The 26304-nt window shown below is 31.8% G+C and overlaps 2 protein-coding genes across 7 annotated transcripts in view; one reads left to right on the top strand and one right to left on the bottom strand.

Moving 5' to 3' along the window:
• The window catches only part of LOC145323806 (uncharacterized), a 247976-nt gene that overhangs the window by 137592 nt on the left and 84080 nt on the right, over positions 1-26304 (top strand). The window lies entirely within an intron of this gene.
• On the bottom strand, positions 594-24876 carry LOC145323804 (uncharacterized). Of its 2 annotated transcripts, none has more exons than XM_080166362.1 (23): positions 24723-24876; positions 23986-24151; positions 23411-23473; positions 22616-22681; positions 22111-22185; positions 21585-21620; positions 19535-19621; positions 19065-19147; positions 17265-17358; positions 16652-16812; positions 16009-16086; positions 15261-15354; positions 14621-14669; positions 13019-13145; positions 8607-8712; positions 7592-7737; positions 7210-7276; positions 5833-5916; positions 5105-5194; positions 4713-4832; positions 3983-4035; positions 2601-3576; positions 594-2212 (listed from the first exon to the last, which is right to left on the bottom strand). In XM_080166362.1, exons 1-22 carry the CDS (start codon positions 24755-24757, stop codon positions 3483-3485), a joined length of 1974 nt encoding a protein of 657 aa, XP_080022488.1. In that variant the 5' UTR covers positions 24758-24876; the 3' UTR covers positions 594-2212; positions 2601-3482. The 2 variants fall into 2 exon arrangements, with proteins under 2 accessions (XP_080022488.1, XP_080022489.1); XM_080166363.1 differs by lacking the exon at positions 24723-24876 and adding an exon at positions 24296-24311.

The raw sequence follows: 26304 nt of genomic DNA, 5'->3' as shown, positions 1-26304 counted from the left end.
CTGAAGGTGTATCTTATTCCTGTAAATTAGGAACATTAGTAAACATTACACAACAAGGATGACAACATCCATAAAGCTCTGAAACGATATGACAGACGCACATTCACTCTTGTAGAGTGTCAGAACTGAATATACAAAATATGAATATATAAGTTTTAACAAAATTATACGTAAATTTGTTGCATAACTTCATAAATACAGAATTCTGTTTAAGGATAAACTGACTTTTTAGGACTTGATTATAGAAATGCTTCGCTCAAAATATTTTACCTTATTGTAATAGGAATCAGTAATCCAAAAATCAGATCAATCGGATTTCATCACAAAAAAAATTATTAATAAAAAAGTTTAAAAATGAACATGTTTAAAATGGACGTACGGACATTCTGGTAATGATTATAGAATTGCTACGATTTCTAAATCGTACCTAGCTACTACAGAACCATCATACAAAGTTTGAAATCGATGGGACAATTCTAACATGCCTAAATTAACGAAGAAAGCTATCCGTTACGGACGGACGGACTGACCGACCATAATAATAGAAAAGCTTCGCTTTTAACAATAACTAACAAATATACATTTCAGATTAATATAAATGTAAAATATACTTTATTAGATATTATTTACAAAAATTAAATGACAAAATAAAACAAAATTGACTACAAGAACTTTCAAATGTGAACAATTTTGACATTATTTTACAATAAATGGTTTGGGATATCATTTTTCTTTAAAGTCTTTTTTGGAATGAAACAGAAATAAAAATTTTAAATGCTGTTACTTTAATTCAAAATGCTAAGAAATTTTAAAAACATGATTAAAAATTTTAAGAGAAAAAATTTTAATACAGAATTTATCTATGAAAAGTTTGGCATAAACTCAAATAACATCTTACATAGAAACTTCCCTTTAGATTCTAACAATTAAAATTATATACATGAGATTACTCAGTAGTTTGACTAAAACAAAGTATTTAGAGATCCTTGATAATAGGAGAAAAAGATTTTATTAGGTATTAGTTTGGGAATTTTTATTACATAAGAAGACAGAAAAAAAAGAATGTATTTATGGTCAAAGAATTAAAGGAAAATTAGGTAATTTATCATTAAATAATTTCTAATGATATAACAGCCATTTAGAAACAAAATTTGGAAATCAATAAGGAATGAAAGATAATTTATATAAAAGGTCATTTCTTTTCTGTTCAGAAAGAATAAAAATATTTTGAATGTTTTATTAGAAGGAATATTTGGAAGGAAGTTGTTTGAATATTCAGTAGATAGTTATAGAAATAGGGTTATGGGAAGAGTCAATGGAAAATAATTGTCCACCTTAAAAATTTCAAACATGTAATAAATCTGTTCCTAGATTTTGTGTGTAATCTTCATTCATTAAAGAAGTTTTCACTTTGAGGGGACTAAAATCTTCGCCAAGATATTTATATAAAAAATTTATTTTCATCCAATTGACTCCTCCCTGTCTAAATAGGATTTAAAGGAAAATTTAAGAAGTAGGAATATGATAGGAGGTGGGAATGGATTAGGAATATAGTAGGAGGTAGAAAGTAGGAATATAATATAGTAGAGGTAAGAAGAAGGATAAGGAAAATAGCAGGAGGTAGGAATAGGTATGAGGAAGGAGGTAGGAAGGAGTGGGAATGTTGAAGGAGGTAGGAATAGGAATATAGCAGAAGGTAGGAATAGGAATGAGGTAGGAAGGAGTAGGAATGTTGATAAAGGTAGGAACACGACTGTCCTGGATAAAAAACTTATTTCAAAAAAAACATGTGCATTCAGTTTTTTTTCATTATCTGATAGATTTTTGACTAGCGATTCCAAAATACTTAATCTTCTAATAAATCCTGACTGTTCTGTAAGATCTCCAGAAATGCATCAGAAAATGAAAAAAACTGTATGCACATGTTTTTTAAATGAATATCTTATCCAGGACAGGAGTGGGAAGTAGGGATAGGATTGTGGAAGGAGGTAGGAAGAAGGTTTAGAATTGTTGAAGGAGGTAGGAATTAGGATCAGGAATGGAGGAGGCAGGAAGTAAGAATAGGATTGTGGAAGGAGGTAGGAAGTTAAGAAGGATCAGGAATGAAGGAGGCAGGAAGTAAGAATAGGATTGTGGAAGGAGGTAGGAAGTGGGAAGGATACAGGTAACTCAAGAATTACAGGTGATTAAAGTAGGAATTTAAGAAACAATTCTGAAACAAAACATTATTAATAATCAAAAAATATATTAATATATTAAATATTAATATATTTTTTAAAACCTAGAGCATTTAAATGCCATGTAAATTTTTAAAAACAATACTAGCTGCTAAGTTATTTAAGGCAGGAATATTTCAGGCAAAATGTAATAGGAATAACGAAGTTATTAGTAGCAAAAGGTTAAAACTATGGGTTCTGAAGTAAATGCGTCTTTTAAGCTCCATAAAGTATATAATCTGATGGTGTTGAAAAAAAACAATTAAGACTAATTGAGTAGAGAACATTGGCCATTTTACTCTCATTACATTTAACCTCTACCAACCTGACAAAATTTACATTATTTGTGTACTTGATATTTAAACAATTATTAAAAATACTTACATTATAGAGAGAATATCATACTTGTTCTTTTATTTGCTTGGTGATAAAATATAAGATATGTTTATTATTTATCTTAAGATAGTTATTAAATTCATAGAATGCTTTATCATAATAAGAACTAAAAGTTAAAAACTTCAAAGTTTTTTCAAGTTATTTTTAGAGGTAAAATAAATTTTAGATTAAGTTTTAGATTCAAATATTTGTTCTTTTTAAAAATTTTAAAACTTTTCAACATAATAAAGATTAATGTATTGATCCTATGTAACCAGTGTTTTGTATATTTAGAAATATTTTTGAAAGCTATAAATTCTTAATGTTAGCATCCTATAGGTATAAGAAGGCCCAATTAGAATTGATGTCAGAATCTAAATTTTGATTGTTAAATATCTCAATTTAATAGCATTAATTTAAAATGCTTTATAGAGTAAGAAAAATGACTAATTGTGTATAAATTTTAATTAATGTTCTTTAGTAATTTTTTAGCTTTTTATGATATTTGAAAATGTACAAAGTACTAGATTTTACAGGATCTCTACATTAATTCTGTTGCCGTTTTTTAATACTAATTCCTTCTTAAAATACTAGTAGCTTTACCCCTATCCTCTAGGGAAGTGTGTGGGCTGGGGACAGAATATTGGCTAAAACCAACCAAACATATATAAAAAGCTTTCCTGAAAAGCAAAACCCAGTTTGACCAGCAATCTCTGAGATTTTAAGCTTCAGCCAAAAAAATATTACTACTTTTAAATATGAAGATTAACTAAGCAGGCAGTTTTCAAACATCAGAAAATGAATAATGAAAAAAAAATTGCTTTCAAAATACTTTTCCATGTTTTTTCATCATTATGAAAGTATTATTTTATTTTTAATGATGAAGCCCTATCAGCTTGTGAGCCCCGCAGGGGGAGTTTTGGACACACTGTCCCAAATATCAAATGTGATGACATCCCCAGTGTTGGTCAAAACAAAGATATGCCTGAAAAAAAAATAAAAATTGAAAAATTTAGTATGGTTATCTATCGCATTGGCAGCATAGACAGCTTTCCGCGGATAGTAAAAGAAAAATTATGAGAATAATTCCAGCTTTGTTGGACCGAGGTGCCGAAGTCAAGAGCAAACAAAACTGGAATTTTTATTTTAATACCCACGAAAAGTTGTCTGTATTACGATACGTTACAGGATTTTTCAGTATGGCTGAGAACCGGTTCTAATCCTCTGGATATTACTTATTGTCCGTCATGTTTTGACATTCAAATCCGCCAAAATTCGGGGAAAAAATAAATTTTCTTTAACGGCTAAGATATGTAAAAATAAAAACAGAGGACTTTTAATTTCCATTATATAAATTATATATACAGAAAAATTAAAGAATACTGTGTTACCTTAAATCAGCGGCCACCGCTTCAATGGCTACGCTTATCCTTGCTTCCATCTCCTACAAGAAATAAATGTTCAGAAAAATTCCAACAAAACCTACAAAAGGGAAGATTTTGTTTATCATTATTACAGATCATCTATTGTCTTATCCTTTAAGGCCCCTTGGTAAGATAACAATTATGTTTCTGAGTAAACCACACAAAGCCAAACTCCTGAAACGGGTCAGCCTAAACTTTTATTTTAACCCATTTTTAAATTTTGGGACCGTCACTCCCGCAAACACCTACATTTAAATTCATGAAAAAGGGGGCATTTTCTTTCAATATTTCTAAATAAAATAAGGTTTCAAGAACCCTAAAACATATCTACCTGGTTAAAATCATTGAGAACCCTTATACATACCTGGTTCAGTTTATGAAGAGTTCTGATAATTATATTGCCTAGTTCAGATTATGGAGAACCCTAATTTATATACCTGGTTAGGTCATGGAGAACCCTAATACATACCTGGTTCAGATTATGGAGAACCCTAATTTATATACCTGGTTCAGATTATGGAGAACCCTAATACAAAACAGGTTCAGATTAATACATATCTACCTGGTTAAAATAATGAAGAACCCTGATACATAGATGGTTCAGATTATGGAGAACCCTAATTTATATACCTGGTTAGGTCATGGAGAACCCTAATTCATACCTGGTTCAGATAATGGAGAACCCTAATTTATATACCTGGTTGAGATCATGAATTCTCTGTTGCACGGCCCTGAACTCGACCAGAAACTGTTCGACCCTGTCAACTTCTTCAGGAAGATGTGGCCCAACAATGTTGGCCTCGATGGCTTGGTTAACCTGGCACATAAAATAAATTTTTACACGGAGCTCTAGAAAGATTACCATTAACATTATTTTATTGTTTTTATTGGAGGATTTTTCACTCAATGTTTTTCAATGTAAGATTTTTTATCTTAATGTTTTCAAAAACATTAAGAAAACATTAAAAAAATATTGAAAAAACTTTAGGTAAAAAGCATTAAAAAATAAGTTTCCCACCCCGTTGGCAACCACTTTTTTAACGACTGACCCCCTTTTCTTTTACTTTTATGTCCTATGGCAGATCTGACCTGGTTCAAGGCAGCTAAGTTATGCTGTAGCTGGAGTAATGGATCCAGGTCTGGAATACCAGGAGGTGGAGCCAGCTGCCTGTTCCTTTCCTGAAATTTAAATTCATGTGCAGGATTATACCGGATTAATACATTTTGGTACGACTGAAAGGGTTAAATAACTGTATTTCCGTATCGCAATGACATTGTGCCGACTCTCAATTGGGTCTTTGAATATCAACCAAAGGTAACGGAAATATTAACACAGCCAAGTAACAGAAAAAAATTTGCTAGCAGACAAAAAAGTTTATTGAAAAAGGGGGAGGGGAGGTAGTTATCTATATATTCATCTATACTATAGATCTGTTATTATAACATAATTATGTCTTGTAATTCTAACTGTGCATGATAATGAGCAAAGCTTGTTTTAGGCAAAAATTCATGAAATCTTAATATTAATGTCACATGTTTAACATAGCAGCAGTTGGAACAATTTTCAATGTCTTGAGTTTGGACCGAGAATCGAACCCATTACCTCCAAAACGAAGAGAGGCTGCGCTACGTGGTACGCTACGAGGACCTTACAAGTCTAAAAATGTTGAAAAATGAAGGTTTTGCATGATGTTGAAAAAAGGGGAGCTTTTGTTTTGTTTTATCAACACCAGCATAATTGGATTTTTTGAAATTCGGCTTCGCCTTTACAAGCCTCTTGTTTTCAAAGTCACGCGCTTGATATGTCAGCTACATACCTCGACCATGCTGTAAATATCTTTGTGAATTGAGACAGTTCTAATATGCTCTCTTCTTCTCTCTATCCTATCCATCCTTGCTTCCTAAATTATAATAAAAACAAGGATGACAACATTCATAAATGCAAAGCTTAACGAATCAAACAAACATTAACAATTGTAGAATAAAATCGCTATAAAAGTTTGAGATCTAAACAAAAAATTATGCTTTTTATACATACAGGATATTTGATTGGATTATAAAAATACTTGGCTTGTTACTAGGTGTCTAATCGTTTTAGGAATCATAATTTCAAAAAATCATAATTATTGTAATAGGACAACTATACAACGAGAAAACTAATGTTACAATATATAAAAAATCTACATTCATGTTTAAACTGGAATTCCTGATAATGAATATAGAGATGCAATGCTATGATCTAAACAGGAATAGTTATTTTTCGCATCGTATTATAAACGGCTTTCCGCGGATATAGAATGTACAATTATAAGATTAAAACTAGTTTTTTTAAGCCCCGAGGTGCCGAAGGAACAGGAATAGTTATTTCTCGCATCGTATTATAAACGGCTTTCCGCACCTTCGGCACCTCGGGGCTAAAAGGGGCTAAAAAAACTAGTTTTAATCTTATGATTGTACATTTTCATATTCGTAGAAAGCTGGACAGACCAAACATAGATGTAGAAAAACTTACCTTAAACAAAATGAAATTTTAACCTTCCCTTGGTTAATTTTGGTTGTAGAACCAGATTTTTTTGAGTCATGGACAGCAGTATTTTAACAACAAGGATGACAACATCCATAAAAGCGAAGCTCTGAAACTATATGACAGACGAACATTAACTTTTGTTGAGTGTCAGAACTGAATATACAAAATATGAAAATATAAGGTTTGACAAAATTATACGTAAATTTGTTGCAAAACTTCTTAAATACAGAATTCTGTTTAAGGACATACTGACATTTTTAATACTTGATTATAGAGATGCTTCGCTCATAATATTGTACCTTATAGTAATAGGAATCAGTAATCAAAAAATCAGATCAATCGGATGATTTTATCACATAAAAAATTGTTATTAAAAAAGTAAAAAAATCAACATGTTTAAAATGGACGTACGGACATTCTGGTAACGATTATAGAGTTGCTACGCTTTCTAAATCGTACCTAACTACTACAGGAATCACCATGCAAGGTTTGAAATCGATAGGACAATTCTAACATGCCTAAATTAACGAATAAAAGCTAACTATCTCGGACGGACGGACGTACGGACGGACGGACGTACGGACCGACCCTAATTATAGAAAAGCTTCGCTTTTAAAAAAATGTAGGAAAAACTGCCAAACGGACATCCCAATACTTTAGTAAATACCTGTGAGGGATACAATGGAAACTGAAGACTGAACACATGAATATCTGTTATACTTCCAAGCAAAAATCTATAAAAAAAATTACAGTAACAGTGCTTTTCAGGGAAGCTTCATCAATATTATTAAGTCATGTGAGCATCCCAAAAGGTCAGCTCCTAAAAGATTTCCCATTAAATAGCAAAGGAGGGAGGGTAATAACCCCACTGGGTGGAAATTTCACTTCAGGGTAGAAATTTTTGGTGCCAATAAACCCCCTCCCCCCCACCCCCAAAAATTTAACTAACTACCTATGGAGATTTATTACAACCCCCCCCCCCAATCCTTTAAAAAAATCTAGTAAAAAACCTGACTAATACCCTGTTGCTTAAAAATTAAATTTTTTACCTTGTAGTACCGTAGAAGTCCATAATATGACAATTAGTTCTGGCCATTGGCTTTGGAACTCGTTGCTTGGTCAACTCTCGCCCTAGGTTCAAATCAAATACTTTCAGATATCCATCCTTGCCCACTGTCACGGCTATGTCAGGGTCCTGCAAAAAAGTAATCTACAAATGTGGTTAAAGGGATTAGAACATATTACCTACTTATTGACAATTTCTGTAAAAATTCTATTTTTATGTTTTTAATTTGCCTGACCAAGTAAATTATTGCCGAGGTGTCTATAGAAAGGTATTTACATTCCCCATCAAAATCTCTATCCATAATTTTCAAAGATTTCAAAGTATAATCTACCTGTCTGTATGTATATCTATCTTACTATCTACCTACATGTGTAATAAGAGATATAAGTTTTCCGGAATTGTAATGTAGGGAGTAGATTTAAAATCTGCATCAAATTTTAAGGATTTTTTATAAAATTCGTTTTTTGTATAATTCTTTATCTAAAAGCGGAAATACAAATTAAGTTAATTAATTTTGGCATCTGTGATTGGTGGATTTAAAAAATCTGCGCTCTGATTGGATGTCGTACATCATTCAACCAATTAGAGCGCAGGTAGTTTAAAATCCACCTATCCTATTGGTCAAAATTAATTAACTTAAAATGTATTTCCGCTTTTAGATAAAGAATTTTACAAAAAACGAATTTTATAAAAAATCCTTAAAATTTGATGCAGATTTCAAATCTACTCCCTACATTACAATTCCGGAAAACTTATATCTCTTAATGTGTAAGCTAGCTCCATAGACAGCTATCCTTGGTTCATATGATTCAGTTAGTCTAATTGTCTATAATATATCTACTATCTATCTGTCTATCTGGCTGTCTATCTATATCTCTTCTACCTGTGGATGTAAGCTAGCTCCATCGACAGCTATTCTTGGTTTATGTACTTTAGTTAGTTGGTTTATCTTTCTATCTAGGTATCTGTCTGTCTATTTGTCTAATCTGTCTATCTACCTGTGGATGTAAGCTAGCTCCATAGACAGCTATTCTTGGTTCATAGGCCTTCAGCATGTGCTTCACTGACATTGTTGACATGTCAATCACAATTATCTGGATTTGCCTTTAAAACAAAAAATATTTGATTTGAAAACAGGTTTATTATCAATATTGTTTTCTTTATAATTGTTTCAAAAAGAACATTTGTTATGTATGTATGTATTAGGGTGGGTTCATATCAGAATTAGACAAAGCGGGGATATGCAACAGATAAAATTAACCTTAAAAACATTTCTGACCGAAAAAGAATTTTAAAAAATAAAAGAGTTTTAGAACACGACCACTTAAAAATACTAGCCTACAGCTCACGTTGTTCGCTGGTCTGTAATGCTCTTGAGAACATTAAATATCCGTACTGGAAAGGTAGAAGGCTAATGCAATTATTAAGATATGACGAAGCGGCCTCCGGCCGCCTTAGGGTCCGAGTTATTAGGAAAAATTATATATTATAAATTATAGAGTAGCTTCTATACTAAAACATATTTTAGCAGAAAATCTAACTTGAACTTTGTATATCTGTCTGGTACAAAATCAGAATTATGATTTACTTAAAATTAAAAATGAAAAGCAAATTTGTCTGTGAGGATTTCGCTGACTAAAAAGCATCATATATATTTAATTAACTTTGTCAGCCAGTCCGCCCATTATGCTAAAGTTTTAGTAATTAGATTTTATGGCATTTTATGTTTTAAGTTTACTGTATATATTTCTATTGACATCTAATGTTTTAACCATATTGTCCGTCTATTTTATTAGATTTTTATGAACTTCACAAAGTTTATGGATGTTATCATATGTTTCTTGGTACTCTTATTGAAATGTCTGTCTGTCTGTCTGAAAGAAACCGTAAAGAAGTAAACGTGAATTTCTCTTCAGTTATTAAAGATCAATGGCTTGAATTAAAAACATCCCCATACTGATGAACTTACTTTGTCCGTCCGTCTGTTGGAATGCTTTGATATGCATCTACTATCAAAGATATTATATAAATTCTATTGTAAAGATTTCCATGTTTATTAGCTTTACTAAGGACTTATAAATGATGTCATCCTTGTTTAGCTTTAAAATCTAAGAAATTCTATATGTTCTATAATTAATATCTTATCAAGAGTAAGGGCACATCAAGGGTAAACCTTGGTGGGTTAGGGCCCCCTGCAGGAGTTAGGCTTATGCAAAAAAAACTATCCCTTCTAATTTACAATTTATTTCTAAAATATGGAAGTGAATATTCAATGCTCGATATGCACTCGATATGGGAAAGCACCCTAATCCTCACTTTGGCTGACCTTGCTTTTTTATTAAATATAATATTTTTTACGCGAAGCCCCTCTTTAATTAGAAATGTCCGTCTGAGGGTAAAACATAATTCACCATCTGCTATTAAAGATAAACGGTTTTAATTTTTGAGAATATACCCTTTACCTTTAAGCATCCAATATGTGATTTACTTAAAATGTAATTTAAAATGTAAAAATTTTATTTATCAAATTCTAAATTAGATAGACGATCACGACTGATTTTTTCTAAAGAAGATTTTCCTGATAGATGAATATCTACTCTCTACCTTATTTAGTCGGTTAGTCTGTCTGTAACCCTCCAGATGACATCAATTTCTGTAGGGAAATGTGCGTTTTCTTCTAGCCTCTAGTCCTTAAAATAAAGTAAAACGATCTCGGTGTGTGTGTGTCTGTCTGTACTAAAAGATCTCTATAAACGCAGAATCGATATGGTTCTCCTTTACAAATAAGCATCCATTATGTAATTTACCTGGTCTGTCAGTCTATCGGTAATGCTCTGATTGTCATTTGATTGATAGAAAGATGAATTTTTCCCTGGTAAAATTTTACAGGGTGATGAGCATCTACTCTGCATCTCAATTGGCCCGTCAGTCTGTCTGCAAAAATATGTTTTCCACTTTTTTTATGAAGGTTAAGATCTCAATAACTACTGAAGCAATTGGGTTCTCTATTTTAGGTAAGCTTTAAATAGGTCTCATGATGGTATTAGGCTATATCATTTTCAGATGGTTTTGAGCTATTTTTTTCTAGCCTGTTTCTGCCCCTTTTAATTTGGAGCCCCTGGATGCTAGGTACACATCCGCTAGTTTAAAATATTCTTATGCGTTTAGAATAGAAAGAGATAAATATATTAACTTACACATAAAGATTACTTCAAGTTCAACTACTTACGTTAGAATTTCTGTCCGGCTGATTTTAGTTATTTATTTTATAATAAAAGCCTTTGATACTATGAACGTATTAACATTCTGCCTTAGCGTTTTCTTGTTTTTTAAAAAAAAAACTCTCTCTAACTTGCTTTTTCTTCCATTTTCTTTTGATTCTTAATTTAATCTTCAAATACGTATTTATAATAAAGCCATTTTCATTCTTTCAATAAAATTTAAATTATGGAATTTATTTTCCAATATATATTTGTTTATAACCGTCAGGAAAGGGTTAAAATGTTTTTAATTTTTGTTTCAAAATTTGGACACATTAGGGAGGGGCGCTAGAATCAACTCATTTTAAAACTAAGTTTTCTTAAATTTACTATATTATGAATTTAAATTTTCTTTTTTAAGAATAGTAATTAAATACTTCAATATTATGTAAATAGCAAAATGAAATAAAAAAAATGTATTTATTCTTAATAAAGTAAAATATTGGGTTTTATTGTTCTGGGCAATGAGAGTTTATTATGGATTATTGGAGCACTATGAGTTTTAAACATTTATTCCTTGGAAAACTTGAGCTTGTTTATAGACATTTATTTCCTATATAGATCTGACATGGATCTTGAAGCAATAAAGCAGGCCCTTTTGTAAATGTTAAAAATTGGAAAAATCTATTAAATAAAAGTAATCGCAAATATACTTAGTAAATAATTCATTACTTATTAGTATGCAAAGACGACATTCAAAATTTTTTTTGAATCAGAACTATGGCTTCATGGTGCTCCCTGGAAAGGCCTTGAGGAGCTGAATTAGGAACTTTTGTCCGTTTCAAAATATCTCGTTCCTAGCCTTAGAAATCACTAAAAAAACAAATTTTTTAAAGGTTTATTAAGAATTGTCCAATTTGTAGAGGTTTTTAGATTTTCTCAGGCTAGGAACTAGATTTTTTGAAACGGACAAAAGTTCCTGACTCAGCTCCTCAAGGTATTTCCAGGGAGCACCATGAAGCCATAGTTCTGAGTCAATAAATTTTTGACTCCCATTTACAAATAGCTATACAATTGAATGTCTGGTCGTCAGCGGTTTTAAGACTTAGGATTAATTTTAAATCATCCAGAGGTGTATTATATCTATATAAATTGAGTGCAGATCCCCGCTTTGGCCTCAGAAAAAAAATGTCCAAAATCGACCCACCCTAGTATGTATATAGCCCTGATTCTCTGAAGTTAGGATTCAGATGCACACGGAGATTGGAGGTGAGAAACGTTTGGCCAATCTTAGATTAATAAGCTTCTCGCACAGCTGATAGTAAGTATTATTACAAGCTGACCCGCAAATCTCGTGGAAGCTACTCAATTATTACATCGACCAGGCCTGAGCTGGATCTTTAAATCATTTTAGTGGTGAGTTAGATCGGAGTGAGCCGAATTTTAGCCAATCACAGCGCGGCATTTTAAATGCTGTGCTCTCATTGGTGGAAAGTTAGCTCACCCCGATCTGGCTCACCCATAGAATAAGGAGGAATAGAAATGAAAACCCTAAATATTTCTGGGAAATTTGAAGGAATCTTTGACTTGCGCAGTAAAGACAATAATGATAAAGTACAAATCACAATGACTAGTTGGACAAAACTAGAAAAGTTTAATTTGTATCAACAACTAATATAAGAAACATAAGAGCGCAACTTAGTTTTATAATATAAATACTGAAACCAATATTTTTTTGTAAATTTTCTTACATAATTATTTTTTTAAGGCTTAATATGCACATTAAATTCATTTTTAATCCAATGTGAATAGGGAAAAGGAAGCTGGATTCTTGGCTACATGGCTTTTAGTAAATCATTGGAAAAAAAATTTATTTTGAATATTTTTTCTGAATAATTACTGAAATCATGTTATTTACTAACAGCCTTGTAGCCGTTTTGGTCTTTCAAAAGTTCCAATTTTACTTCAGGCTAGCCAGGCAGAATCTTCTACCTGGATTCTATTCTATACTTTATCTTCTTTGGGCTCACCAATAAAATGATTTAAAAATCCAGCACTAGAGTTTTGGGAGGTGTTCCATTTTAAGCCACCCTAATTAATGGCACTCTCATATATGAATGAGGAGCATGGATGAGGGATAGCATGATTACAGTTGCTTGATATGTATTTGTTATGCTATGGGCATTGGTGGAACATTTATAAAAATTTACCTATCTGGGAGCTCCTTGGGAGCTTCACTGAAAAGCACGGCCCATTTGTCCGAGAAATCAGCTGTTCCCAATTGAACTAGATGGGGAACCATTACCCTCCCCACCTCCTCAATAGCTACCCCAGATCCTAAATTTAACAGGATTAATTTTCAAATGAAAAATTTTACCTTCTGTGCTTTGGTTTAGACATACAAGCCACATATAATGTCTAGCAAATATCTTTCTGACACTTAAATTTAAATTCAAAGAAAGACAGACACGCATAAATCCTAATACTTAAGCATATGGACTTACAATTACTGAATAGAACAAATTATTCTGATATTGATGACATGGCAAAACTTGAAATTTCTCACTCCCCTAGTGATCACTATTTTTCAAAGAAGCTGTATCAACTTTTTTTTTTATAGCTAGCCGGTTCTTTTAGTAAGTAGTAGATGTAAAATTTTTCATAGAATTCAGATATGCAATCGGTTTTTTTGTAGACCTCTTATTTTTTATGTAATTTAGGTTTAAAAAAAAAAAATTAAATCGATTTTAAGGTACTAAAATGCAACAAAAAAAAGAAAGAAAATGGCCATTATGAACAAAAATAGTAAGATCTTTAATTTGACACCTTACTTTTTCAATTATGTCAGGTAATTATTGAAAAAATCGATTTTTTTAAACCCACGAGAATAAAAACTTTGAACTTAATTTTTTCATTTCACAGGTTAAAAAATATGGGTTAATATATACCTTTAGAATCAGAAAAATATTACGAATCCATTGTAAGCAAAATTGAAATAAAAAGTTTACAATATAGTATATAAACTACAATAAAAGGAATTATATGAAAATATCATATTATATTATACAGGCAACGTCTTAATTCTTGAATTGAGTATAAAAATGGGAAGGGGGTAAAGAGGGGGTAAAGATGGGGTAAAAAAGGAAAGACGATAGTGTTGCCTGAACAAAAAATATATTTGGCCATTTGTTTATTTTTTATTTTTTTACTTTTTTTCAATTTTGCTTACAATGGATTCGTAATATTTTTCTGATTCTAAAGGTATATATTAACCCATATTTTTTTACCTATGAAATGATAAAATTAAGTTCAAAGTTTTTATTCTCGTGGGTTTAAAAAAATCAATATTTTTAATAATTTCCTGACAAAATTCAAAAAGTAAGGTGTCAAATTAAAGATCTTACTATTTTTGTACATAATGGACATTTTCTTCCTTTTTTTGTTGCGTTTTAGTACCTTAAAATCGACTTAATCTTTTTTTTTTTAAACTTAAATTACTTAAAAAATAAGAGGTCTACAAAAAAACCGATTGCATATCTGAATTCTATGAAAAATTTTACATCTACTACTTACTAAAAGAACCGGCTAGCTATAAAAAAAAAGTTGATACACCTTCTTTGACAAAATAAACTGGAAATCTATTACTGTAGGTATTGTGCAATAATACATATAAAAATGTGATACATAATTTTGTCAAATATAATTCGGGCATCAGAATAAGGTATATAGTAATGCATATTCTACACTTCTAGTATTATTTTTTAATACAAAAATGCATACATTATCGTTTTAAATACGCTATGTAGTGTTACCTTCGTTTATTATTCCGCTGTTTGTACTAATGATATTCTTCCCACTTCTATTAAAATACATCCATTAAAGCTTTTATTAAAAGCTATTAATAACAAGGATGACAACATCCTTAAGTAGCAAAGCACAAAGAAAATCATTGAAGAGACAAGCGGACAAAATAAGTTTAAGAGCAGGTGTTCAATTATTACTACAAGGAAAAGAACAAGAGAGAATACGCAAAAACTCAAAGAAAATCACGAGACCTTTAAAGAATGAGGTTTATGTATTTTGAAGCATGACGCACAGACAGACGGACAAAACAATGCATAGGAATTTTCACTAAAACTTTCAGCTGTCTATCTTCTATAACAGTCGAGAAAGTCACCCTTCCCTCAAAGCGTTAAGGACTGACTTACCGATTACAGATTACTATAAAGACGCATCGCTTATAACGTTTTCCTCTGTTATCCTAGGAATTATTATTCCAAAAATTTGATAAAAAGGATGATAATATCACATAAATAAATCAGCCAAGTTTGAAATATTATAATTCTAGCATTCCCAAATTAACAAAAATAGGTATCCGTTATGGACGAACAGACCGACCATAATTGTAGAAAAACTCTTAAAAAGATTAAATTATGATGGACATATTTTCCTGGAACAATTTCTCCAAGCTCCTTTCTTGAATGACTCGGGACAGAAGTCTGCCCGCTTCAGAGACAAAAATCTTACTACTGAGTTGTTATCATACCTGGATAGATAGATAGATAAATAAGAGATAGATAGATGGGGTATAGCCCCTTTCGAGGCAACGCCTCTTAAGGGGCGATTAGTCTTTTATCACAGTAGCTTTTTATAGGTTATTTTATGTTAGGTTAGGTTAAGGTAAGTTAGGTGATTGCACCGCATGCCATAGTTAGGCAATTGGCTCCATAGGGTTAGAGCCCCCCGCAGGTGCTAGAAATAGGAGAAAAGCTACTGTGAAAATACGACGAATCGCCCCTTAAGAGGCGTTGCCACGAAAGGGACTATACCCGATAGAAGTATAGAAGATAGATAACTAACAGGAGGTCTCTCTGTTTGTCTGTAAGTGTATCTTTCTATGAGTAGTGAAGAATCTTGCTAACCGCTGAACCTATATGGTTCTCCCATACAGTAAGCTTCCTTTAGGTTCAAGGAAGGTTTATAACTATTTGGGAGTAGAAAACCTCTACCCTTCCTACAGTAAAAATCTCCACCCCCCCCCCCAAAAAAAAAAAAAAAAACAACCCATATTATTTTACTTTTTTTTAAAGTGGAGGCTAGACTTCAACTTAACCTGAAAATATTTACAACTTCTACTTTACAAAATCTATAAATTAACTGAAGATAGAAAAGAAAGATAGTTAGATATAAAATTAGATACCTTGTAGGTGCCATAACAACAACTTCTTTGTGACTAGATCCAAAATAAAAATCTTCTTTTAAAACCAGTGATGTACATCTAAACAAAGTATATTACATCTCTAGTAGCGCAGCTACTCTATTATAAATGTCCGTCCGTCACTCCGTCCTTACAACAGAATAGATCTAGACGAAAATTTATTAATGAAGGATTTATTAAGATTCTTGTAATTTCACTCATGTCCAAAATATTAAAAGTAGATTTTAAATAATTTTTAAATTGATTATGAATGGCCAAGCCAAAAAACGCAACATGTTTTTTGGGGAGTTTTAAAACTGAAAAGGCCTACAAAACAGGTTATATTATATATAGTATATACCATTTTTCCATTAATTTCCACTTTATTTTGACTTATAAGGAGTAATTTTCTTAGGATTATCATTATAAATAAAACTAATAAAACCCACTGGGTGGGGTTATTTTAAATAAAACCCTGGGTCCCCCCCTTTGCCCCCCCCCCCCCCCAACCCTATTTGACATACATTAGTATTCCTAAATAAATAGAGCTTCTATCATAAAAATCAGTAGGGAAAATGCAATTTTAATTATAGCGGACAATATGAGTTACAGAGTAGCTTGACTAAATACAAGATGACAATATAACCTTGCTGCAACACCGCTAGATCTCAGAACAAAATTCCTAAGCGGAGGGTGTTCCACAACATCCTGTGCCTGCAGGCTGGATCCTGCTGGGCCGGGCCGTTCAGGTGACAACAAGGACCAGATGTTAATGCGGTCAGGCAGGGATCGGCAGGATTCGTGGGCCTAGGTAGGTAAATTATTTGTTATATTTGGGAAAGATTAATTTTTCTTCAATTGTCCTTTTCGAGTACTCCTGATTGTTAAACATAAAAATATCATTTGGGATTACTACATAAACTCATTAAGAATTTAATATATGTACAAGTAACAGGATGTCTCTTAGTGTGTATCGAAAATTTAGCTACTGAACTGATATGGTTCTCCTTTACATTAATGCTTGGGACCTAGGAAGATTTTTGTCTAAATATTTTAGTAGAGAATTTCACAATTCTAAGAAAAATAAACTGCTCCCACACCAAGAAAACCACTTTATACTAAAATTCAGAGGGTTTTTAATCCCATTTAATTGGTAATTAGGGGAGCAACCGCTAAAATTAAATAACAAACAAAATATCAATAAATACGCTATACCAAAAAAAACTTGTCCTATCCCCTTCTCCCTGAGGAAAATTTACCTTAGTAACTAAAAGATTGTACTTGCTGGAGAAAACTAGATATTCAGGTTTGTCTGTCAGGTTTACAAGCTCGTTAACACACAACTCGGTTGCCCTACAACAAATATTGCATGTTCTTGTTGTGTTTGACTTAGGGTTGGCAATCCGCACAATTTTTGAGTCGGATTCGGATTCTTACAAAAAATCCGCCCAAAAAATAGCGGATTCTTGTTTTTTTGCGGATTGCGGATTTTCGGATTGTGTATTAAGAGATATAAGTTTTCCGGAATTTTAATGTAGGGAGTAGATTTGAAATCTGCATCAAATTTTAAGGATTTTTTATAAAATTCGTTTTATGTAAAATTCTTTATCTAAAAGCGGAAATACATTTTAAGTTAATTAATTTTGACTAATAGGATAGGTGGATTTTAAACTACCTGCGCTCTAATTGGTTGAATGATGTACGACATCCAATCAGAGCGCAGATTTTTTAAATCCACCAATCACGGATGCCAAAATTAATTAACTCAATTTGTATTTCCGCTTTTAGATAAAGAATTATACAAAAAACGAATTTTATAAAAAATCCTTAAAATTTGATGCAGATTTAAAATCTACTCCCTACATTACAATTCCGGAAAACTTATATCTCTTATTGTGTATTGCGGATTCTAGCAATATTTTTAAGGTCTTTTTGTAAATAAAAAAATCTAGCCCGGCCCTACAGTTGCCATTTTCTAACCCTTACTTAACCTAAACTAAAATGAGCATGAACAAGGATGACAACATCCATAAAAGCGAAGCACAGAAACGGTAAGACAAACGGACATTAATACTTGTATAGTGTCAGAACTGAATAATCAGAATATAAATGTATAAGAGTCAACGCAAAATTGTAAGTAAATTTGTTGAAAAACAGCTTGATTTAGGATAATGTTTATGGACATACTTACATTTTTAGGACTTGATTATAGAGTTGCTTCGCTTATTACATTATACTTTGTTGTCCCAGGAATCAATACACCAAAAACCAGATCAATCGGATGATCAGATCACATAAAAATTTGTTGTTAAAAAAATAAAATAATCAAAATGTTTAAAATGGACGTACGGATATTTTGGTGATGAATATAGAGTTGCTACGCTTTCTAAATCGTACCTAACTATTAAAGAAATCACCATGCAAAATTTGAAATCGATAGGACAATTCTAACATGCCTAAATTAACGAAAAAAGCTATTCAAAAAAGTAAAAAAAATCAACATGTTTAAAATGGACGTACGGACATTTTGGTAATGATTATAGAGTTGCTACGCTTTCTAAATCGTACCTAACTACTAAAGGAATCACCATGCAAAATTTGAAATCGATAGGACAATTCTAACATGCCTAAATTAACGGAAAAAGCTATCCGTTACGGACGTACGGACGGACGTACGGACGTACGGACGTACGGACGGACGGACCGACCCTAATTATAGAAAAGCTTCGCTTTTAAAAACTACTGTTAAAATAAAATACAACAACCAAGGATAACTCAGGGAAGCCAAATATCTCCTTTTTTGTCCAAACAACCGAGGTATTAGGCTAAGTAACAGTAATACCCAACAAAAAACCAGCTCTTTTTATCGCACGACCTTTGCCTGGAAGTTCCAATTGGGCATTGTAATGAGGTCCTGTTTAGGCCTAAGGCATTCTCCCTACTCTAATTATTAATGTCGCGCACCTAGCATAGAAGCAGTAAAATCAATTTTAACGTCTTCAGTTATGACGTGGTGTTAAGCCGAGATAATTTTTTTTTTTAGTAGCACCTTATTTTACCTGTCGTATACTTTGATGGCAAAAATGTTAGGATCAGCTCTGGTTCTGGGGCCTAGCACAGTCACTATATAGTCTCCAGTAACCTAAATATTTAACACTTAGGTATATTATCTTTATGCATAAAAGTAAAAGGATGTCTATCTGTCGTTCACGGTAAAATGGTCCTCGTCAGATGGAAATTCGAATTCTAAGTGCAATTTGCTCACTGATTACGAGATGGTTGCATTAACCCCCCCCCCCTTTTTGGAGATATTCGTTACCTGGAACTTTTACCGTGGACTGCCCTTTTTTGGGGGAGGTAATTTTATATTGGGGCGATTTCTCTAGGGATCAAGGTGGTACCCTCCCCTAAAAATATATACACAGATCCTATATATTTAAGAATACACGGTTTTCAGCGAATTCATAAATAGGAAAATCAAAATGATAAAGATTTAAAACTGTTTGTGTGATCTTAATGAATTAAATACCTTAAGATTAACAATCTTCTGGGTTGGCTCATGTTGGCAGAAAAATTTCCCATTTCTACACACAGCTGGTTCGAATAAGTCAGATTTCTAAATTCAGTGAAACACAGTAAAATTAACAGATAGATAGAAAAAAAAAGATGACAACATCCATAAAAGCGAAGCACTGAAACGGTAGGACAAACGGACATTAATACTTGTATAGTGTCAGAACTGAATGATCAGAATATAAATGTATAAGAGTCGAAGTAAAATTGTAAGTAAATTTGTTGAAAAACTGCTTGATAGAGAATAATGTTTATGGACATACTTACATTTTTAGGACTTGATAATAGAGTTGCTTCGCTTATAATATAGTACTTTGTTGTTCCAGGAATCAGTGTACCAAAAATCAGATAAATCGGATTACTAGATCACATAAAAATTTATTGTTAAAAAAGTAAAAAATCAGTATGTTTAAAATGGACGTACGGACATTCCGGTAATGCTTATACAGCATGACCCTCGAAAAAGTATTTTTAAGCATCTGCAGCCCTTATTTCTCAAAGAATTATAAAAAAATGCATATGTCCTTGTTCTCCATAGTATTCCACATAAGTAGATATAAAAATATTTTTTTTACCTCCATTAACACCGGAGATTTTTAGAGCTAAAGTTTTGAAAAAGTGACTGAGGAAAAAGTAACTTTTTACATGAAACGACTTTTTTAGCAAAATTAAGGTAGAAATCCTTTTATTTTTGTTACTAGCAGAAACTTTATACAAAAATGAAATAAAAAATTTAGTTTTTGAGTAAAAAGCATTTTTTTGCACATATTTTTTGAGTCTTTTTAGTTTAATGATATTTTGAAAAACTTACTTATTAGGCAAAATTTTTTAAGATTAAAAAACCAAATAAATCTTTATGAATATAGCAGGAAAATTGTTTTTGTTTCACAATCCTAACTTTAATAACAAAAAAGTTATGAAGAAAATAAAATTAAAACATAATGATTTTTTTGTCTAAAAAGCTTAATTAACCCCCTATTAAATTATTGAGATGTCAGAAAAGTAGGCGGAGCAACTGTCATAATTAATCCTTTTCTCAAATAAGGGTTAATAAATAACCTAAAATTTGCAAATAATCAATTCATTCAGTAGTGTTTTTTGCCATTAAAAATTTATATTTTTTGGTGGAATAAAAAAGAAATAATTAGTTAACTTGTTTTTCTTTGTGTCTCATTATTCAGTTGCCAGAAAAACATAATAAAACCATCCAAAAAATAAGAGAAACAAAAAAAAATTCTTTTTCTCAGTCACTTTTTCAAAACTTTAGCTCTAAAAATCTCCGGTGTTAATGGAGGTAAAAAAATATTTTTATATCTACTTATGTGGAATACTATGGAGAACAAGGACATATGCATTTTTTTATAATTCTTTGAGAAATAAGGGCTGCAGATGCTTAAAAATACTTTTTCGAGGGTCATGCTGTAGAGTTGCTACGCTTTCTAAATCGTACCTAACTACTACAGGAATCACCATGCAAAATTTGAAATCAATATGACAATTCTAACATGCCTAAATTAACGAAAAAAGCTATCCGTTACAAACGTACGGACATACTTACGGACCGACCCTAACTATAGAAAAGCTTCGCTTTAAAAAAAATGAATACATCAATAAATAGCGAATTACAAAGAAAAAAAGGATAAACAGACAAAGTGAGTTCTAAAGGAGATGTTCAGTGGTTATAAAAAAGGGAGAATGAACGAGAAGGATATGATAAATAATACAAAACCTTTAGGTATGTAATGTAATATACGTCTTTCTTAGCATGACTGACAGTCAAACGGATCAAAAAGTTATAGAGTGGATGCGCTTTAAGGGATATCTTTATAAAAAAAATTCAGCCATTTATCTTAAATCGCAGCCGAGAAAATTACATTTCCCCTTTAACTTTACAGACATGCGGACAGACAAAGTCAATTATACATAAGTAACAAATGGGTAAACACACAAATACACACAGAAACAGACAACCAACTACTTTGGTATTAAGAATTAGAATTGCTTACTTGTTTCCAATGTTGATTCAGATTTTGGGCAAGATTCTGAAATAATTATTCATTAGGTAGGTATTTTAAACTACTATACCTATGTAGAAAAAAGTATGATGAATGCCAGTCTGTCTGTATCAACGCTAATCTTTAAGTGCTTCTATATTTCCCAAGTACCAAAATGTGTAACTTAACTTTGTAACCAACAATCATTAATACTTCCCAAATTATTGGCATAACTGATTGTAGAACGACAAATAATGATTGAATAGAAACTACTCAGGGAGGGTAGGGACATTTGATTGTAAATTATACTGGTACCAAAATTTTACAAACATTCCCTTTCAATCGCTGGCTTGAAAACTTTGGGTTCTTATACAAAATTTTTTATTTGTTTGGTTCAACTAATGTCCAAATTTTTTAACAAATTAAATTAATCTACAGACAGGGGTAATTTCCTTTTAATCATTCAAGATGAACTTTGATATATCATCCATTGTCTTAACCCTTAGATTCCTGAAGCTACTTTCAAATTGTCACCTACCTTGTATAGTTTCTTACAGAGTTTCAGATCTTCTGAGTCCAAATCTTCGTGGCTTAGATTCAGGGTTGTAAAAAACTAGATTAATAGATAAATAAATTAATGATGATTATGGCCTCTGGGAGGGCTTGGTGACGCTTCGGGTTCTAGACATCTCTATTCACCTTGAAACCTACTCCACGTCCTATAATTGATGCGTACATTCTCCCGAATCCGAATCCGGTCCAAAATTTAAAGGATTGCTATCCTTAATTTAAAGTTTTCAATAGGTATTTTTCAATGTTATTTAATGATTTCAATTCTTTTTTTCAATGAGAAAAAAAATCTTCAAACTGAAAATTATTAGAGAAAAAAAATTTGAAAAGTGAAAGTGAAAGAAAGCGCAGGGAAGACAGATCACGTTTATAGATGCTGCACAGCTTCTAAAGAACTTACTTTATCTTTCAGGTATGGGTGTGTGGCTAACAGATCACGTTTATAGATGCTGCACAGCTTCTATAGAACTTACTTTATCTTTCAGGTATGGGTGTGTGGCTAACAGACGCTTCAATACTTTCCTCCAATACTGATGTGTCTGAAATATTTTTAAAAAATAGGGTATACCTAGTCCCTTTCTTGGCAACGCCTCTTAAGGAGCGTTACGTCGTATTTTCACAATAGCTTTTGATAGGTTATTTTAGGTTAGATTAGGTTATTGCCCCGCATTGTTAGGCAATTGGCCCCGCAGGGTTAGAACTCCCCTTAGAGGCTAGAAATAGGGGAAAAGCTACTGTGAAAATACGACAAAACGCCCATTAAGAGGCGCGGCGCTGCCACGAAAGGGACTATACCCAAACATTCTTTATCACAGGTTAAACTAAATCAGTAGAATGTGTATGTGTCAATCTGATTGTCCAGTAAGATCCTGTCTACGACTGTTCCGATTGTTTTACAATTTTCAGGGAGGTTATTATTAGTCAAGGGCAGGTTTTAGCCCTTTATTGGAGGAATAGCGTAGGGGTGGGATATGCAACAGAAATGAAACAAAAAATACACCCTACAAATCAGAAAAAGCATTAATAATGAATTTTTTTTATTAAGGACACAATTGAAAGGTAATTTATACACTTGAAAGCTTAAAACTCGCTTTGTAATTCGTAAGCTTAAAGACTTTTGAAGGTAAGATAAAATCTTGATTGGGGTGTATAAAGTAAAAGTGTACATTCTTTCCTACCAAAACTTATTTACAGAAGGGGTAATTTTAATTGATAAAACATAAATCTATCGTCCATTGACCTATCCCTAAGGAACCCAACTTATTTACCTCTATGATGTAGTAGATATGTTTGTTAACTCGTTCAAAAATTGCTACGGTCGCGGGATCCAACTTAATAAAATAATCCTATTACATAAAGTAGTAAACATGTTTTATCTGTAGCGAAGGATCTCGCTAGCCGCTGAACCGACATGTTTCTTCTTTTCATTGAAGCTTCTTATAGGTCCTGAGATGGTTTTAGGCTATTTTATATTTTGTAAATAAGTCTGGTTATGGTGTGGCTATTTTTCTGCCCTTTCATATCCCTTAGAATATAGATCCCCTTGGTGCTAGGGGCGTAGCCGCTACTAATATTATAATGATTAATAGGTATCCTATAATAAATATAATTAGGGTGTACCAGGGAAGTTGGGTGGGGACATTTGACTAAAATTGACATTTTTAGGTACCTAAATTATTTTCCCCACCTTATGTTATCCGTTTGCTTAAAACATTTACAGATATAATTAAATTATACCAAGTTTAAATTGATAGGCCAATTCTAACATGCCTAAATTGACAATAATAGCAACCCGTTATGGACGGACTGACCCTAAATGAAGAAAAATTGTAAACAGGCTCACCATATCAAGAATTAAGCCGAGACAATCCACTGGCAAACTCTCGATAGTTGCCTCTCCCTCCTTCCTGGGCGCACCAGCGTCCTGCGCATTGGCCAGCCGTGCCAGCCCAGGTATCAGATACTCAGCAGGATCCATACTTAGGTACTGCTGGATTAAACTCACCCGCCTATAGATAAAAAATACTTAAAATAGATAGATATAGGTAGTAAAATATGTGAAATTTAGAAACATATATTAGCTAAGAAAGATTGATGAATTTATAGTTGTAAAATGTATACTCAGAGATAGAAAGATATATGAAATTCTGTACCTTGCCATAGGAAATGTATACTGAGAGGTAGAAAGATATAAAAATGTGTACCTAGCCATATAGGAAATGTAACTCACTCAGAGATAGAAAGATATAAAATTGTGTACCTTAACATATGAAATGTAAACTCAGTGGTAGAAAGATTTAAAATTGTATACCTTGCCATAGGAAATGTATACTCAGAGATAGAAAGATATAAAATTGTGTACCTTGCAATAGAAAAGGTATACTCAGACAGAGAGATAGAAATATAAAAAATTGTGTACCTTGCCATAGGAAATGTATACTCACTCAGAGATAGAAAGATAAAAAACTGTGTACCTTGCCATAGGAAATGTATACTCAGAGAGATAGAAAGATATAAAAATGTGTACCTTGCCATAGGAATTGTATACTCTGAGAGATAGAAAGACATAAAAATGTGTACCTTGCCATAGGAAATGTATACTCAGCAGATTTCATCTGAAAGCTCTCAGCATTCTTCTGAAACTAAACAACAATTTCAAACAAAGACGATTACGTCCATAACACAAATAGCAAATTTAACAAAATAGTTAAAAAATAAGGATTTACATATATAATAGGATTACAGTAAAAAAAAGAAATATATAAATAATGACTATGTAATAGGTAAGATTCATTAATGAATTGTATGATAAAAATGAAAGGGATATTTATATTAAAGAGTATTTAACAAGCAATGGATTATGTTTTGTTTATAAAAGATGGGGTTTTAAAAGAATTGAAAAGTTGTAAATATCAAGATGACAACTAAAAACCCAAATAAGTACCTATATTTTTCAATTTTTTTTACAATCTACTTTTTAATCCATCTAGCTTTTTTTCTTTTAACATTACACGTAAGATTTAATAGAAAAAAAAGCTAGAAGCATTAAAAAGTATCTTATAAAAAATATTAGTAAAAAAATGTTTTTTAGTTGTCATCTTGATGTTTACAAGTGTTATAATACACGCGGTATTCAATTCTTTTAAAACCTCATCTTTGGAAAAATAGTATGGATATCAACTTAATGGAAATATCCTTTTCCAAAATATTTTATGGATAATCAAATTATTTGTATTCTATAAATTATTGTTATTTAATGCTTAGAAAAAGTTAAGGTGCTAATATCATAATTATATTAGAAAAAGATTACAAATCTATGGGGAACAGGGATCTAAAGGGATAAGACAATCTAGGATAAATTTGTGAACAATGGGAACTACTAGAAACAAAGTTACCCGTTCTGCAGATCAAAATCATTTTTGAAAAAGTTTGGACACTGCAATCTTAGTACAATCTAATCAAGATTTAGCAAGAGTACCCAAAGTTTTTAAGCCAATGAACAAGAGATCGTGTTCATAAACTTTGGGAACCAGTCTAATTTAAAGTCAACTGTCCCATCCATCCCAGATGGCAAGGCATCACAATAGCAGACATCAAGAATAGAAATTAACCATTCACGATAAATAGAAAAATATTAATTGCAATGAATTCTAAGTTTTATTTTTAATTATCTTATAACAAATATCTATTCTAAAAATTTTACAAAATAAAGGGAATTTTCTTTTATTTTCTTGGAACTTTTTTTCCTAGTTGATTGCCTTTTTGTACATTAATTTTTAATTTACTTTTATTCATCTATGCGATTGCGGAGATTTCAACAGTAGAAAAACTGTTATGTTTCTGCCTTTGTAATAGGTTGCTACTGGACTTTTCAGGAAATGTTAAATAAGGATTTTTAAAGGTTTTCAGGTAAGATGAGGGAAAGAAAAATACATTACTCCTATTTTTTAAAAGCCAAAATCATAAATTTTATTTATCTCTCTTTAATATAACCCTTTCATCTGATGAATATATAAATATTATGTAAAAAAAAATGGGAGGGAGGTGACATTGATCTTTTTATTGCAGTAGTCCCCAAAGTTTTATAATAACGTGGCTTAACAACTTACGAGACTTTGAATTTTGATTGGTTGGTTCAGTTGAGTGTCCAAACGTTTCAATC

The sequence above is a fragment of the Acartia tonsa genome, chromosome 7, assembly GCF_053477335.1.
Source record: "Acartia tonsa isolate MP-2025a chromosome 7, ASM5347733v1, whole genome shotgun sequence".
Classification (NCBI taxonomy): domain Eukaryota; kingdom Metazoa; phylum Arthropoda; class Copepoda; order Calanoida; family Acartiidae; genus Acartia; species Acartia tonsa.
The sequence above is the reverse complement of the archived record's forward strand: the minus strand, read 5'-3'. Positions and strand labels throughout refer to the sequence as shown.